The 16,262-nt window shown below is 52.1% G+C and overlaps 1 protein-coding gene across 1 annotated transcript in view; it reads left to right on the top strand.

Moving 5' to 3' along the window:
* Window positions 1-10,073: 10,073 nt before the first annotated feature.
* Window positions 10,074-16,262, top strand: part of LOC137439137 (uncharacterized) — a 63,487-nt gene continuing 57,298 nt past the window's right edge. Inside the window, exon 1 of the mRNA XM_068134854.2 lies at window positions 10,074-10,187. Coding sequence (XP_067990955.2) covers window positions 10,157-10,187 — 31 coding nt within the window. The 5' untranslated portion in view covers window positions 10,074-10,156. The remainder of the gene's footprint in view (window positions 10,188-16,262) is intronic.

The following is a 16,262-nucleotide window of genomic DNA, read 5'->3' on the forward strand; positions in this document are numbered from 1 at the left end:
CATGTGTCAGCACCACATCACGTGCCAGCGCCACATCACGTGTCAGCACCACATCACGTGTCAGCACTACATCCCGTGCCAGCACCACATCACGTGCTAACGCCACATCACGTGTCAGCGCCATATCACGTGTCAGCGTCATATCACGTGTCAGCGCCACATCACGTGCCAGCGCCACATCACGTGCTAGCGCCACATCACGTGCCAGCGCCACATCATGTGCCAGCGCCACATCACGTGCTAGAACCACAGCCCAATCATCTGAATTGAGGAGGCAATTATCCCCTTCATTCTTTTATGCCTCCACCTCCGAAAGTCGCCGGAGGCATTATGTTTTTCAGGTTGTCTGTCTGTCCGTACAGGCTAAACCTCCTTTTTCGCAGCAACCACATGGCTGATTGAGCCGAAACTTCCAGGGTAGGACCGACACACATGCAGAATGTTTTTGTGATAATTATGATGTCATAGGTCACGTGGTATGGCAGCCATCTTGGATTAAAGGTAATTAAAGTGATTAAAGGTCACTTCCGTTTCCGGTCCCTGGAGCAAGGAAGCGTCTTCGACCTCTGCACGGCAGCAAAGTTATAGTATTTTTTCCATTCGTGTCTTCGTCAATTTCTACTTGTTTTTTATTGTGCATGTGTTGCAGTGTGTTTTCTCATTGGTGTTGATTTGCAATTCTTGCAAACTTTTGTATAATTTAATCGTTTTCTGTCCCACCGCGTGCGCGGCCTGGTTTCTCTCGGCTTCCCTACCCCCATAGGTGTTCTGTGAATTTAAGTTCTTTCCTTCACTGTATTGCTTATTTCTTTGATTTTCTCTTCTCCCCCTAACTTCCCTGAACATCGACCACTTGTCCAACGTTTTAAATACCGTCTGGCAAATACCATAATTAACCGTGTTCTGCTCCTTGTGTGCGGCCTTGTACCCCCGTCGTTGTTTGCTAACTTAAGTCCCCGACTTCGTGTTTTGCTTGGCTCTTCGATTTTTCCCTTCTACCCCGAACATAATACTCTTTGTCTGACGTTTTAAATCCCCACCCCCCCCCACCCCCCCCAAAAAAAACCAAACATTTATTTTCCTTTTCACCACGTGTGCTGGTGTCTCATCCTGTACTTCTGTCCATGTGTGCTGTTCGCCCCGCCACCATTATCTCCTTGCCATCCACCTTTTGCTCTGTTCACGTGACTCGTGGTGGTCCCTCTCGGCCCTCCCACCATCAGAATTTTGTGCATATAAGATTGTTCACGGTTCTGTTTAAATATTATTTAAATATGTTTAAACTTTCCTCTTCAGTGTTTTATTCAGTGGTATATTACAACGCGCTGTTTTTCTTCATATTTAAAAGGCTTTTTTCAATTTCCTCTCCAACTCATTCCATTTCAAAAAAATAAATTCAATCCCTTATAACTCTAAATCACTGCATGCTCTAAATTCACATTCTTTCCATCCTTCCTCCATCGTTCTTAATCGGATTGCTAACTTGAAAATCACAATGAACCCAATTTGTTATCAATGTTCGTCTTTCATTAATCATCCACTTTCTAAACTCCCCTCTTGCCCCTCCCCTCCAAATCCCTCCCCTTGCCCCTACACTCCTAAACTCCCCCCTTGCCCCTCCACTCCTAAACTCCCCCCTTGCACCTCCCCTCCTAAACTCCCCCCTTGCCCCTCCCATTCAAATATCCTCCCATACCATTCCTCTCCAATTCTCCCTCCCCCCCTCCTCCTCCTCCTCAAAGCTGCCTCCTCCCCACTTCGTCTCCCTTCTATCTCATACCTCCACCTCCCCCAACTGTCTACTTTCCTCTGCCCCCCCCCCTCAAACAACCCCTCACTGTGCCTCATCCCTTCACCATCAAACCTTTCGTTCTCCTCATCCTTCCTTTTCTTGTAACTCTTCTGTAATATCTGACAAACTATCAACTGCTCTCCCTACCTCCCCCTCTCATCCTTCATCTTACCCGACATCTCCGCTCCCCTGTCCTGTACCCGATGCTCCCCCTCTCTCTTCATTAACGGTGTGGACCTCAAACATCCGGGGCCTTCGCTCAAACCTGACTGATCTCTCCATACAGTTTGCTTCTGACAATCCAGACTTGATCTGCTTAACAGAAACTTTCTGCCTTCAAGATGTCTCTGATTCCTTAATATCTCTTCCTGGTTACTCCCTCCTCCGGTATGATAGACCTGAGCCTCGTCCTGGTGGTGGGGTGGCTATCTTTATCAAAAACTCTCTTCCTCACTCTTCTTGCACTGCCCTCTCTCCACCTCACCCCCAGGAGTACCTCTGGCTACGGCTTCCTCTCCGCTCCCACCTTTTGTTCATATGTGTTCTGTACCGTCCTCCAAACAGCGATGACTCCATTTACATTTCACTGCCTGACAACATGGACCAACTTCTATCCACTCATCCCAACTCTCTCTTCCTCATATGTGGCGACTTCAACTGTCATCATGCCAGGTGGCTGGGTGTGGGTTCATCTCTCACCAGCCATGGCACCTCAGCAAAGGACTTCTGCGACTCACTGGGATTGACACAATCTGTCAATTTCCAGACCCGGATCTCAGCCAATGGTGTATCTTCTCTTCTAGACTTGGTTATGACAAACTTCCCTGCTAATGTCTGCTGCTCTACTTCTGCCCCAATCGGTTCTTCTGATCATGTGCTTGTTAAAGTGGACATCTCTCTGGCCATTCTCAGAGAGCCTCCTCAGCGTCGCCGAGTCTGGCATTTCACTCAGGCCGACTGGCACGGTCTTCAAGCAGCCATCAATCATCTGGACTGGTCTCCCATCTCCACTGCCTCTGACATCAATTCTTCCTGGGAATTCTTCCAAAGCAAACTGCTCTCTCTCATGCACAGATTTATCCCATCTCGTCTTCAGTTGTCTTACCCTTCCTCCCGTCCATGGTACACTGAATCTTGTGGTGAGGCAGTTGCCCTGAAACAACTTGCCTTTGCCTCTTGGAAGGAAAATCCAACTGAAGGCAATCTCAGTTCCTTCCACCTAGCTCAGAACAAGTGTGTGTCTACCCTCAGGAGTGCCAGGAAGCACTATCTCTCCACACTCAAGATTGAACTCTCAAACCTGTCTCCTTCCTCCAAATCCTGGTGGCATCTGGTCAAATCCGTTTTTGTGTTTGTTCCCCCTCCATCCCCTCCCTTACCTCAAATGGCTACACAGTTGAAACCGCAAGTGACAAAGCCGAATGCCTCAACTCTGTGTTTGCCTCAAAATCTTTTGTCCCAAACCCATCTCTCTCTGTTCCCACCTTACCCAGTCGAACCCAACTGCTCCTAGACTCTGTGTCCTTCTCTCCTGACAAGGTGGAGGAGTTTTTGTCAAACCTCGACTCTGATACTGCAACTGGACCAGACGGCATCAGCCCACGGGTCCTAAAATTCTGCTCTGCCACTCTATCTCACCCTCTCTCTGTTCTTTTTACCCTCTCTCTGTTCTTTTCACCCTCTCTTTTGCTCAAGGTCATCTGCCAGCATCCTGGAAATCAGCAAACATTACCGCTTTACACAAAAAGGTGCAAAAACAGATCCTTGCAACTACAGACCAATCAGCCTGCTCCCAATTATCAGCAAAGTCATGGAATCCATCATTGCTTCGGATATCAAATCCTTCCACTTCTCCAATGGCTTGATCTCCGATCATCAATTTGGATTCCTACCAGGTCATTCTACTCTGGACATGCTGCTTCTGGTGTCTCAACAATGGATGGAGGTCCTCAATTCCAAACAGGAAATCAGAGCCGTCTCCCTTGACATATCACGTGCCTTCGATACGGTCTGGCACCCAGCTCTGCTCACCAAACTCTCCTCCTATGGTATCCATGGAAATCTCCATGCATGGCTTGCGGACTTCCTCTCTGGTCGTAGACAACGTGTGGCCCTGAATGGATTTCTCTCATCTCCCCTTCCTGTTCAGGCTGGAGTTCCCCAAGGCAGTGATCTGGGCCCTGTGCTTTTTCTGGTCTTTATCAATGATCTCTCCGACTCTCTGGAAAATCCTCTCTGTCTCTTTGCTGATGACTCCACTCTCTGCCGCTCCAATCCTCTTCCCTCAGATCGGCAGTCTGCAGGCTCCTCACTCTCTGAAGACCTGGACAAAATCACAGACTGGTCAAACAAGTGGAACATGTCTTTCAATCCTGACAAATCTCACACTCTTACTATGTCTCTCCGAAAAGATCGACTGGACAACCCTCCCATCTACTTTCTCAACAAGCCTCTCCAAGAAGTTCTGTCGCTCAAGCTTTTGGGTCTCACTATCTGCCATGATCTTTCTTGGGAAAACCACATTTCCAAACTGGCCTCCAAAGCCAGTCGCCGACTGGGCATCCTCTGTCGTGTGAAGTCCTTCCTCGGCACACCTGAGCTCCTCACCACATACAAGGCTTTCATCCACAGCTCAATGGAATACTGTTCTCCCCTATGGGCCGGTGCTCCTGCCTCACACCTAGCTCGGCTTCACGCTGTTGAAACCAAAGCTTTCCGAATCATTGGAATCTCCCGTGATGAAGCTATCTCCGAGGGCCTTTCACTCCTCTCACGGCCGTCGGGGATAGTTTTTCACGGCCAGAAATACGGTATAAGCGGTTTACATAAAGAAAGAAAGCTCAGTTTGATTAACGACAGTCACACATTGACATTGCCGTTGAAACGGCGCTATCGTCTGATCTGACGGCACTGATCTTACTGCAAGCTAACTTCTTCTGGTGGAGGAAGCCGCCGTGCCTGGAGAGAACCAGCCCTGACAGCGACTGAAGTTAGAAGACGACACACATACTTGGAAAACGTATGTTAAGCCCAGTTAAAATTTCTTAAAATAGGCCCTGAGCTAGCACATCGTATAGTTACTTCCTTAAGCTTCTTGTGACATTTATTGTATGTAGGTATTGGGGAGGAATGTCTGCTCTTCTCTTTTACCAAGTCTTACCAGGTACGGTACCTACACCGACCTACTATCAACTACCTAACCTACTGATGCCATCGTGATGGGTAGAATAGTGGCAAGAGGCTTTGGCTTCGCCGGCTCATTGCGGTAAATTTCAATTACCACATTTCGGACGCTGAAAACGGCATCAAATATTCTAAAATTGACTTTGGAATTATTTTTTTAGAAATCTCGCGGCCGTCGGGCATAGTTTTTCACGGCCGGAAATATCCGAAGTTGAGACAGAATTCACCGAATTAATCAAGAAGGAAATTTTATAAATTTTAAGCTCATCCAGAATGCAAATGGTATTGTGGCGGATACGAAAGCCCACTGGCGTGGTGACATCATTCCGCGCACCAAGTGGGCGGCGGCCACGCCCGAGGGGTAGGCGTGGCCTCAGGATATACACCGGGCGCGCAGCCCGGAGCGCGCCAGTGCTACAGTGACCTCTTTGAATAAAGAACATTAAACTTACCGCGTTGTCCGCTTCCTCCTTGGTAGCAAGTCGCGCGCGTAGCACCGCGTGCTTCATTGGTGACCTCCGACATTCGAGCCAGCCGTCGCTGACCACCCGAAACCGCCGCAACAATGGCTACCAACGCGGTCTCCATCAAGCTCCCCGAATTCTGGGAGTCACAAGCCGAAGTTTGGTTCCTGCAGGCAGAAGACCAGTTCCGACTTCGAGGCATCACGGTGGACGAGACCATGTACTGCCACGTGGTCGCCGCCCTCGGCCCGGCACGGCCACCCGCGTCGTATCGGTCCTAAGGGATCCACCTGCCGACGGCAATTACGAGGCGGTCAAGCGTCTCCTCCTCGCCACGTTCGGCCTTATGATGGACACACGGGCCGATCGCCTCTTGGACTTCCCCGAGATCGGGGACATGCGACCGTCGGTCCGTATGGACCATATGCTGGCGCTCATGGGCAACGAAACCCCGAACGCTCTATTCCGGGCGTTATTTCGACGCCAGCTGCCAGCACGAGTCCGCCTCGCTTTGGCTGGTTCCGCGTTAACGGAACCCCGTGCGCTCGCTGCCGAGGCCGACAAATGCTACGCGGCTTTGGACATGCAGGCGAGTCCTTGGCACGGTTGCCGCTCCCGAGGCTCCTGAGGTTCCCGAGGCTTTCCCCGATGCACCGCACCTCGTGTCTGCCGCCACGCCCCGCCCACCACCACCGCCGCCGCCGCGAAGAAAACCGCGGCCTCCGACGCCGCAGCTGCCCGCCTGGTGTTTCTTCCACGCCATGAGGCTCGGAAGTGTCGCCCGCCGTGCTCATTCGGCAGGTCGGGAAACGGGCGAGCTGGCGCTCGGTGGCAACGGTGAGCGTCGGCAATTCAAACAGCCTTCTGTACATAACGGACACCTTGTCCGGGCGCCATTACCTGTGCGACACGGGGGCGCAGGTGAGTGTCGTTCCTGCCGGTACGTCCGACAAGCACACCGTGGGCCGAGGTCCCGCGCTGCTTGCGGCCAATGGTACGTCTATACGCACGTACGGAAAACGCTGTCTCTCTCTGCGGTTCGGAGGGCAGGTTTTCCGTTGGTCGTTCGTTACGGCCGACGTGCCCATGGCACTGCTCGGCGCGGACTTCTTATGTGCTAATGGATTACTGGTCGATGTAAAGCGCAGAAGGCTTGTCCAGGCTGAGACGTTCAGCTCGCTCGCGTGCGCGCTGCCCGCCTCGTTGAGCAGCTCACAGAGCGGCTCACCGAGTGGCTCGCCGAGCGGGTTGCTGAGCGGTTCCGTTCCGGCCAGGTTCATCTGTACGCTTCTGGCAGCGGACAAATTCGCCCGCCTCCTCGCGGGTTTCCCGGCCCTCACGCCGCCCACCTTCTCGGCGGGGACCGTCAAGCACAGGGTGGAACATCACATCCCCACCGCCGGGCCACTGGTCTCTGCCCGGGCACGCCGCCTCGAGCCGACGAAGCTCGCCGTAGCTAAAGCGGAGTTCGCTACGCTGGAGCGGCTCGGCATCGTGCGGCGCTCCGAGAGCGCGTGGGCGTCCCCGCTCCACATCGTGCCCAAGCCCGGCGGGGGATGGTGACCGTGCGGGGACTACCGGCACCTCAACGACGCCACCACCCCCGATCGCTACCCCATCCCCCACATCCAGGGCTTCTCTACCCGGTTGGCGGGGATGTCCTTCTTTTCAAAGGTGGACCTCGTACGCGGCTACCATCAGGTCCCTGTCAGGCCGGAGGACATCCCGAAGACGGCTGTCATCACGCCATTCGGGCTTTTCAAATTTCTTCGGATGCCCTTCGATTTGAAAAATGCGGCTCAGGCGTTCCAGCGCCTCATGGACAGCGTCTTGCGCGGCTTGGATTTTTTGTACGTCTACCTGGACGACATCCTCGTCGCCAGCACGTCCCGCGAAGAGCACCTTCGTCACCTCCGCACGCTCTTCGAACGTCTGGGCCAGCACGGCCTGATCGTGAACCCCGCCAAGTGCCGGTTCGGTGTTGCTGAAATTGACTTTTTGGGGCACCGCGTCACCACGCACGGGGCCATCCCCCTACCGGCCAAGGTGGAGGCGGTGAAGGGGTTTCCGCGCCCCCACACGATCAAGGGGCTCCAGGAGTTCCTGGGCATGGTAAACTTTTACCATCGGTTCCTGCCCCCATCGCCCAGCTCCTGCGCCCCTTACACGAGGCCCTTCGAGGGAAGCCGGGCAAAGGTGACGTTACCTGGACCGAGCAGATGGACGCGGCGTTCTCGGGCGCGAAGCTCGCCTTGGCCAACGCCACCATGCTCGCGCACCCGGCGCCCGATGCACCGATCGCCCTCACCACCGACGCCTTGGACTATGTGGTGGGCACGGTGCACGAGCAATGGGTGCGTGGTGCTTGGCAACCGCTGGCGTTCTTCAGCCGGCAGCTTCGCCCGCCCGAACGCCGTTACAGTACCTTCGACCGCGAGTTGCTTGGGCTTCACCTGGCGGTCAGGCACTTCTGCCATCTGCTCGAGGGCCGTGCGTTCACGGCCTTCGTCGACAACAAGCCGCTGGTTTTCACGATGGGCAAGGTCGCCGAGCCGTGCTCGGCCCGGCAACAGCGTCACCTCGCGGCCGTGTCCGAGTACGCGACGGACATCCGACACGTCGCGGGAAAGGACAACCCGGTGGCCGACTGCCTTTCCCGGGCCGTCACCCACGCAGTCCACCTTGGAATCGACGATGCCCGGATGGCCGCGGACCAGGCCGCCGACCCCGGGGTCCAGGCATTGCGGACCGCCGTCACAGGCCTCCGCGTCACCGAGGTGCCCTTCGACGGCGTGGGCACGGCCCTCGTTTGCGACGTCTCCCTCGGGCGGCCTCGCCCCATCGTGCCCGCAGGCTGGCAGCGCCAGGTTTTTGACGCCATCCACGGCCTGTCCCACCCGGGCACGAAGGCCTCCCAGAGGTTGGTCGCCGACAAGTTTGTCTGGCATGGCCTCCGGAAGGCCGTCCGCGGCTGGACCAGGACGTGCCTCGCGTGCCAGCGCGCGAAGGTGCACCGGCATACCCAGGCCCCATTGGCCCCGTTTACGGTGCTGGCACGGAGGTTCGACCACGTGCACGTGGACCTAGTGGGACCTCTGCCCCCCTCGCGGGGTTTCACCCATGTCCTTACCATGGTGGACCGCACCACCCGGTGGCGGGAGGCCGTGCCTTTGGCGGCGACGACGGCGGCAGACGTCCCGCAGGCGTTCATCGCCACCTGGGTCGCCCGGTTCGGCACCCCCTCGGACATCTCGTCCGACTGCGGCCCCCAGTTCACCTCGGAGCTCTGGGCCGCGGTCGCGCGGGGGCTCGGGGTCCAGCTGCACCAAACCACGGCCTACCACCCCCAGGCCAACGGCCTGTGCGAGCGGTTCCACTGCAGGAGACCGCCCGGAGGTTCGCCCCAGTGCCGACGGCGCACCACGGGCACCCTCCGACACACGTCGCCCCGGAGCTTCGCACCGCGGAGTACGTCTTCGTCCGGCACGACGCCCACCGGACACCACTGCGGCCCCCGTACGACGGGCCTTTCCGCGTGCTGGAGACTGGGGTGAAACATTTCACACTGGACATCGGCGGCACTGCTGACCGGGTCTCCATAGACCGCCTCAAACCAGCCCACCTCGACGTGGACCACCCACCGCCGGTGGCTCGGCCCCCGCGTCGGGGCCGCCCCCTGCGGGCGGACCCCCGGCACCGCCCAGCACTGCAGGCACGTCGCCCCCCGGTCCGGCACCCATCCCGGCTACAGCCGGGGGCATCCCACCTGGCATCCCTGCACCCCGGACGCCGCCGGTCGCCAGATGGCGCTTCGGCCGGGTCAGCCGTTTGCCCCGCAAACTGGCCCTCCAGGTGCGCGGGAATTCTGGGGGGGGGGGGGAGGACACGAAAGCCGACTGGCATGGTTACATCATTCCGCGCACCAAGTGGGCGGCGGCCACGCCCGAGGGGTAGGCGTGGCCTCAGGATATACACCGGGCGCTTAGCCCGGAGCGCGCCAGTGCTCCAGTGACCTCTTTGAATAAAGAACATTAAACTTACCGCGTTGTCCGCTTCCTCCTTGGTAGCAAGTCGCGCGCGTAGCACCGCGTGCTTCAGTATCATTTTGAACTCGGTACGGTACCTACTACACCTACCTACTACCAACTACCTAACCTACTGTCGACTGATGCCATAGTGATGGGTAAAACAGTGGCAAGAGGCTTTGGCTTCGCCGGCTCATTGCGGCTTTGCAGTCGGGTACTAGTACTTTTTTTAATGCTTCAACTGGTCCACCCTGAACAGTCACGTGATTCGATTTAACTCATTACGTTACAAGGAGGCCAGACACCACAGTATTTCTGCACATTCAAGCCGTTGTGTTACTGTGTCGTTGTATAATTATTGTTTTTCATGGTCTTTGTTGTGTCTTTATTACATTGTCATAACTTGTGATGGTTTTGTTTACTCGTTAAATCAGGCTCACTGAAACGAATGTGCAGTCGTCATGACCATGACGGAGTAATGCACGGCTGTAATTCCACGAGATCGTAACCTCTCAGGTGAATTAATTATCCTTGAGTAGGTGGGAAAAAGGGTATTTCATGTTATTTAGAGGGAATATTTAAGAATAAATTTTGCAGTCGCCGGCAATTATTGCATGAAAGAAGGAAATTGACTTTTACCACCATTTACGTCATCAACCTGTGGCCTTGTCATTTTTACGGCTAATTCGGACATGGCGTCCAAGGAGCAGGAGGATTCTGAAGGTATTCATGCGGCTCGGCGATTTTAATGACGTTTTGTGACGTTATTGCGATTTATAAAAAATGGATTGGTTTGTGAAATTTCCAGACAAATGAGGTTTCGACCTTGCAGTTCCGAAGGGTAATTTTGTTTATGTCTGGAGCGCAAAACATGGAGTAATGCCAATGGACTAAGGTAACATTAAACTTGCCGCCTGTTCGATAAGCCCGGGCCTGGTTCTTGGTAAAACAAATCAAATGTATTCATGACGTGAACGTTGAGAATGGAAAACAAACAAACAAACAAACAAACAAACTGGTCTCGGTTCACTTCAGATTCGCATGGAAGAGCTAATTACGTGTACTGTGGCCATTAATACTGAACGCACTACCATGGGTACCTGTACCGCGGAAACTGAACAAACCGGTGTTTGATACACTCGAGTACAGGTGAACACTAGATCCTAAGCGGTACAGGTGAACACTAGATCCTAAGCGGTACAGGTGAACACTAGCTTTTAAGCGGTACAGGTGAACACTAGCTCTTAAGCGGTACAGGTGAACACTAGCTCTTAAGCGGTACAGGTGAACACTAGCTCTTAAGCGGTACAGGTGAACACGAGCTCTTAAGCGGTACAGGTGAACACTAGCTCTTAAGCGTTACATGTGCGCACTAGCTCCTAAGCGGTACAGGTGAACACTAGCTCTTAAGCGGTACAGGTGAACACTAGCTCTTAAGCGGTACAAGTGAACACTAGCTCTTAAGCGGTACAGGTGAACACTAGCTCTTAAGCGGTACAGGTGAACACTAGCTCTTAAGCGGTACAGGTGAACACTAGCTCTTAAGCGGTACAGGTGAACACTAGCTCTTAAGCGGTACAGGTGAACACTAGCTCTTAAGCGGTACAGGTGAACACTAGCTCTTAAGCGGTACAGGTGAACACTAGCTCTTAAGCGGTACAGGTGAACACTAGCTCTTAAGCGGTACAGGTGAACACTAGATCCTAAGCGGTACAGGTGAACACTAGCTCTTAAGCGTTACATGTGCGCACTAGCTCCTAAGCGGTACAGCACAGGTGAACACTAGCTCTTAAGCGGTACAGGTGAACACGAGCTCTTAAGCGGTACAGGTGAACACTAGCTCTTAAGCATTACATGTGCGCACGAGCTCCTAAGCGGTACAGGTGAACACTAGCTCTTAAGCGGTACAGGTGAACACGAGCTCTTAAGCGGTACAGGTGAACACTAGCTCTTAAGCGGTACAGGTGAACACTAGCTCTTAAGCGGTACAGGTGAACACTAGCTCTTAAGCGGTACAGGTGAACACTAGCTCTTAAGCGGTACAGGTGAACACTAGCTCTTAAGCGGTACAGGTGAACACTAGCTCTTAAGCGGTACAGGTGAACACTAGCTCTTAAGCGGTACAGGTGAACACTAGCTCTTAAGCGGTACAGGTGAACACTAGCTCTTAAGCGGTACAGGTGAACACTAGCTCTTAAGCGGTACAGGTGAACACTAGCTCTTAAGCGGTACTGGTGAACACTAGCTCTTAAGCGTTACATGTGCGCGCTAGCTCCTAAGCGGTACAGGTGAACACTAGCTCTTAAGCGGTACAGGTGAACACTAGCTCTTAAGCGGTACAGGTGAACCCGAGCTCTTAAGCGGTACAGGTGAACACTAGCTCTTTTGCGTTACATGTGCGCACTAGCTCCTAAGCGGTACAGGTGAACACTAGCTCTTAAGCAGTACAGGTGAACACCAGTTCCTAAATGGTACAGGTGAACCCGAGTGTACCTTGTGTATCCTATGCAGCTATTGTGATCCTGTGCTACCATTATTTAAATGTGGTTAAAATTAGGTGGTTCGGTTTTTGAAAAAGGGCACCAGGTATTGAAGAGGTGTGTACAGAGATGGTTATTGCAGCGGGAGAAGTGGGAGTCAGGTGGAGGAAGCAGTTTATGTATATATATATTGTTACAGACGCGGTGTTAGATGTTAGTTTACCGAGCGGTTTGGTATTACCGCGTCCGCACAGTTACTCCCCGATTAGAACCCTATCCCACCCGATTCCACTCGAACGTTGGCCGAATCGCGCTACGCTAAATCAATGAAGGAAAGGACACAACGGCTGGGATAAATGCAACGACACAAGGGGTACAGTTCTCAAGACCTCCGGAGGAGGATATAATATTGGTGATGCAGAAACGGGTAGATTACACGGTAAGAGGTAAAGCACAGAAAAGATGGGCACTTAGACACAGTCTTATCTATCCCCGACAGACCACAGACAAACGGGACAAGACTGACTTACACGGGGATTGATGGCAGGGAAGGACAGGCAGTCGATAGCTCAAGGTGCACCTTGGCTCAGGGGCAGAATCAACACGGTCCGGTCCAGAGATGCGGGGAGGTATTGTCGCGCTCGGAGGTGGCGTCCTTTTCTCTCCAAGCTGAGGCGCATCTGACGTCACCTCCCTCTTCCTGCGCATGTCCAGCGGGGAGTGACACGCCCTCGGCTCGTTAGCTCCGCCCCAGATGGAATCGGTCCGCCGCTCCTATTGGGTGCGGCGGGGTTACCGGGCTCCGCCCTTGACGAGGAGCTGACAGCGAGCCCCTGCGTGGTAACCCCGTCGGAGCACATGTTCAATGGCTGCTAACCAAGCCGGAGTGAGGACGCACACTCCCCGCGCCGCCGCCGCTGTTGTTGTTGTTGTTGTTGTTGTTGTACCATGAGGAAGAGCTGCGGGGAGGTATTGGGAGGTCCTAAACTTTCTAACGGTGCCATACAATCACATTCTGGTGCAACGAAGAGTCAGAATTAATGGAAACGAGTCCTTAACTGACATAGACTAAGAATAACTAGCAAGATGTCCTATAGTTGTCTACGTGAGATGCGTTGAACCTGGATGCGACATTTAATGGGGGAAATAGGGGAAGGTCGGGGCTACAGAGTGTTGTTTACAGACAATGGGACTAGGGAATGGGGGATTGGGGATAGTTGGGAAGTATTGGGGAAATAGGGGAATATTTACAAGCGGATATGGATGGAGGCCAAATCCCATATCCGCAACAATATATATATATATATATATATATATATATATATATATATATATATATATATATATATATATATATATATATATATTTATATATATATATATATATATATATATATATTTATATATTTATATATTTATATATATATATATATTTATATATTTATATATATATATATATATATATATATTTATATATTTATATATTTATATATATATATATATATATATATATATATATATATATATATATATATATATATATATATATTGTAACGATTTTGAGAAGTGTGTAACGAATTTGAGAAGTGTAACGGTTTTTTGAGAAGTGTAACAATTTTGGAGGAAGTGTAACGAATGTGAAAACGTTACAATGTGAACGTTACAAACGTACGGTACCACCCTGTTAATGTAAATAATGGTCGCAGTCAGCGTCCTAGTTAATTGCATGGAATATACACGCAGGTCACGATATATCTTTTAAATAGTGTATTTCCTTATTCCATGTAGGCTAAGTATGTGTTTTCCCACTAGATTGACTTTGCATTGTATCAAACAAAATAAGCGTAGGCCCTTCCAATTTCCCCAAACCCTCCCTTCCATTTGCCTTCCGCATTTTGGTCGGTTTTTCTCTTCAACCACCATTGGCCACGAGGCCAATTGGAGAAGTTGGAGAAGGTTGGAGAAGGTTGGAGAAGAAAGGCGTGTCTCCACCTCGTCAGAAGAGGGAAGGAGTGAACCGGCCCTAACAGCCAATCAACACCGCGGTGAGTGACCCGGTAGGCGTGCCCTCGGAGTCGGCGGCTTGATTTCGCCCGAGGTGATAAAAGCGCCTGCAGGGGACTGCTTTGAGAGATGAGCTGGAGAGGAGCAACGAGGCTGCACCAAAGAGAGGCGGTGAGATGCGAAACGCTCCCAAGCCAAAGAGGAGAGGTACTCGGCAAGGAGACCAGCTTTGGAGAGACGCGCTGAAAGGAGGGAGACGGCCCCGCCCCAAGAAGAGGAGCAGGTGTGCCGAACCAGCGCGTGGCGTCTCCCGCAGTGGATACGCGACGGAGGGTTTCCCGCCAAAACCGCGAGGAATTGCGACCGGCGGCCTCCCGACCTTGCCTCCATCTCAAGCCTTACCTGCCTGCATTATCCCCTGCGTAAGTGTGAACGTCCTGTCCTGCTCGTTTGTCTTGGGGCTAAGTAAAAATGAATAGTGTAAGTTAAGGATTCGCTGTGTCACTGTTTCTTCCATCCTTTGCTTGTGTGTGTATAATAAATCTGTTCTTCCTCCGTATTCTTCTTCTTCTTTTTCATTCTCTTGCGATCGCTTTAGAGATTTCCCGATTGAATATCCGTGGGGCGATCTGGGTCAACGTCGGGTGAAATCGGGTTTTAATCGGGGAGTAACTGTTCGGACGCGGTTAAATACACCACCGCTCGGTCAATATAACATCTAAAAGCCGCGTCTGTAACAATTGGTGTCGAGGAGTTGGATTCGAACCTGGGACTAAATTTGTTAGGCCCAAATTTTGGAACACCAATTGTACTATTAGAGTAACAATTGGTGTCGAGGAGGGAGATCGGACCCGAAATCGGACCCGAAGCGCGCTTAACGCGCTCAAAATTACAAGCTGCCGAAATTTATTTTGTTTTATAAAGCAAAACCCGAATTTTGAGATCGCGCCATGGACAATCAAGGCGATCGGATGTCGGTGGGAGAGATAGACAGGGTGGAATCGACCCAGGACCTCGGGGAAATGTATGTGGAGGAAAGGGAGGAGGAGAAAAATGGCAATGTGGTTGCGGAGGTTTCAGACGCACAAAATGGCGCCCTCGCGCACGTGGTTGAGGGGGCCACGGTCGCGGAACCAATGAGCGCGACCCAAATGCAAGCCTTCATGACCCAATTCATGGTGGAAATGCAGAAAAATAACGATAGTGAGAAAATGGAAAGCAGAAAAATGGGGGCCCTTATGGACAGGCTAGAAGCCAAGATGGGGGTAATGGGAAACCAAATGGGGGTAATGAGGGACGAAGCGAGGGGTACCGGTGAGGAGTTAGACAAGAAATTTGGGAAGTTCGACAAAAATTTTGAGGGGTTAGACAACGGGATAAAAGAGGTAAAGAATGGGTTAACGGGTGTGGAAAACAGAATGGCTGCCCAGGAGAATCAGTTAGAGGGGGTGAGAAATGGGTTAATGGGGGTAGAAAACAGAATGGCCGCTCAAGAAAATCAAATGGAAGGGATGCAAAAGGGGTTAGAGGGGGTAGAAAATAGAATGGCTGCCCAGGAGAATCAGATAGAGGGAGTGAAAAGTGGGTTAGAGGGGTTAGAAAACAGTATGGAAGGCAAATTGAGGGACATGAGGGACCAAGCGGAAAGGGAAGTTAACCAAATGGGGCAGCAGATAGAGGGGGTCAGAATGGGGGTAGAAACCAAACTGGATGCTCACAGGGAGGAAATGGAGCAGATGAGGGTGGCATCTGGGCAGGAGATGCAAGTGATGGGAGAGGAGATCAGAAGAGGGGTAAGTGAGGAGGTTTCGGGGCTGCGCGAGGAGGTAAAGCGAGGCGAAAAGCGTATAGAGAAAGAGGTGAGAAATAATACGGCAAAGTTACAGGGGGGAATAGAAGATCTGACGAAAGGAGTAGAACAGCTGACAGAGGGACAAACTAAGTTAGTGGAGCAGGTTCAAAAGAACACTGCGGTACTCGGAGGGTTAAAGGCGACACAAAAAGAAATTAAAAACGAATTAATAGCGACGCAGAGGCAATGTCAGATGGTACGGGAGGAACTGACAATGAGGGTGGAAGAGGTGACAGAAGCAATGGAGACGAAGGACCGGGAGGTAAGGACGCACGTAGAAACGGTCACGGTAGCCTTAGAGGACGAACTTGAGGAGACGCACCGAGAAATAAAAGAGGTTAAACAAAAATTAGAGGAAGTGGGAGAAGAGGTGAGTGAAATTAAGAAGGGACGGACAGAAACTAAGAGGGAGATAAAGGAGGAAGTCATGGAATATGTACAAGGTCTGTGTTCAAATCATGA

The sequence above is a fragment of the Myxine glutinosa genome, chromosome 13, assembly GCF_964187855.1.
Source record: "Myxine glutinosa chromosome 13, kmMyxGlut1.1, whole genome shotgun sequence".
NCBI classification, from domain to species: domain Eukaryota; kingdom Metazoa; phylum Chordata; class Myxini; order Myxiniformes; family Myxinidae; genus Myxine; species Myxine glutinosa.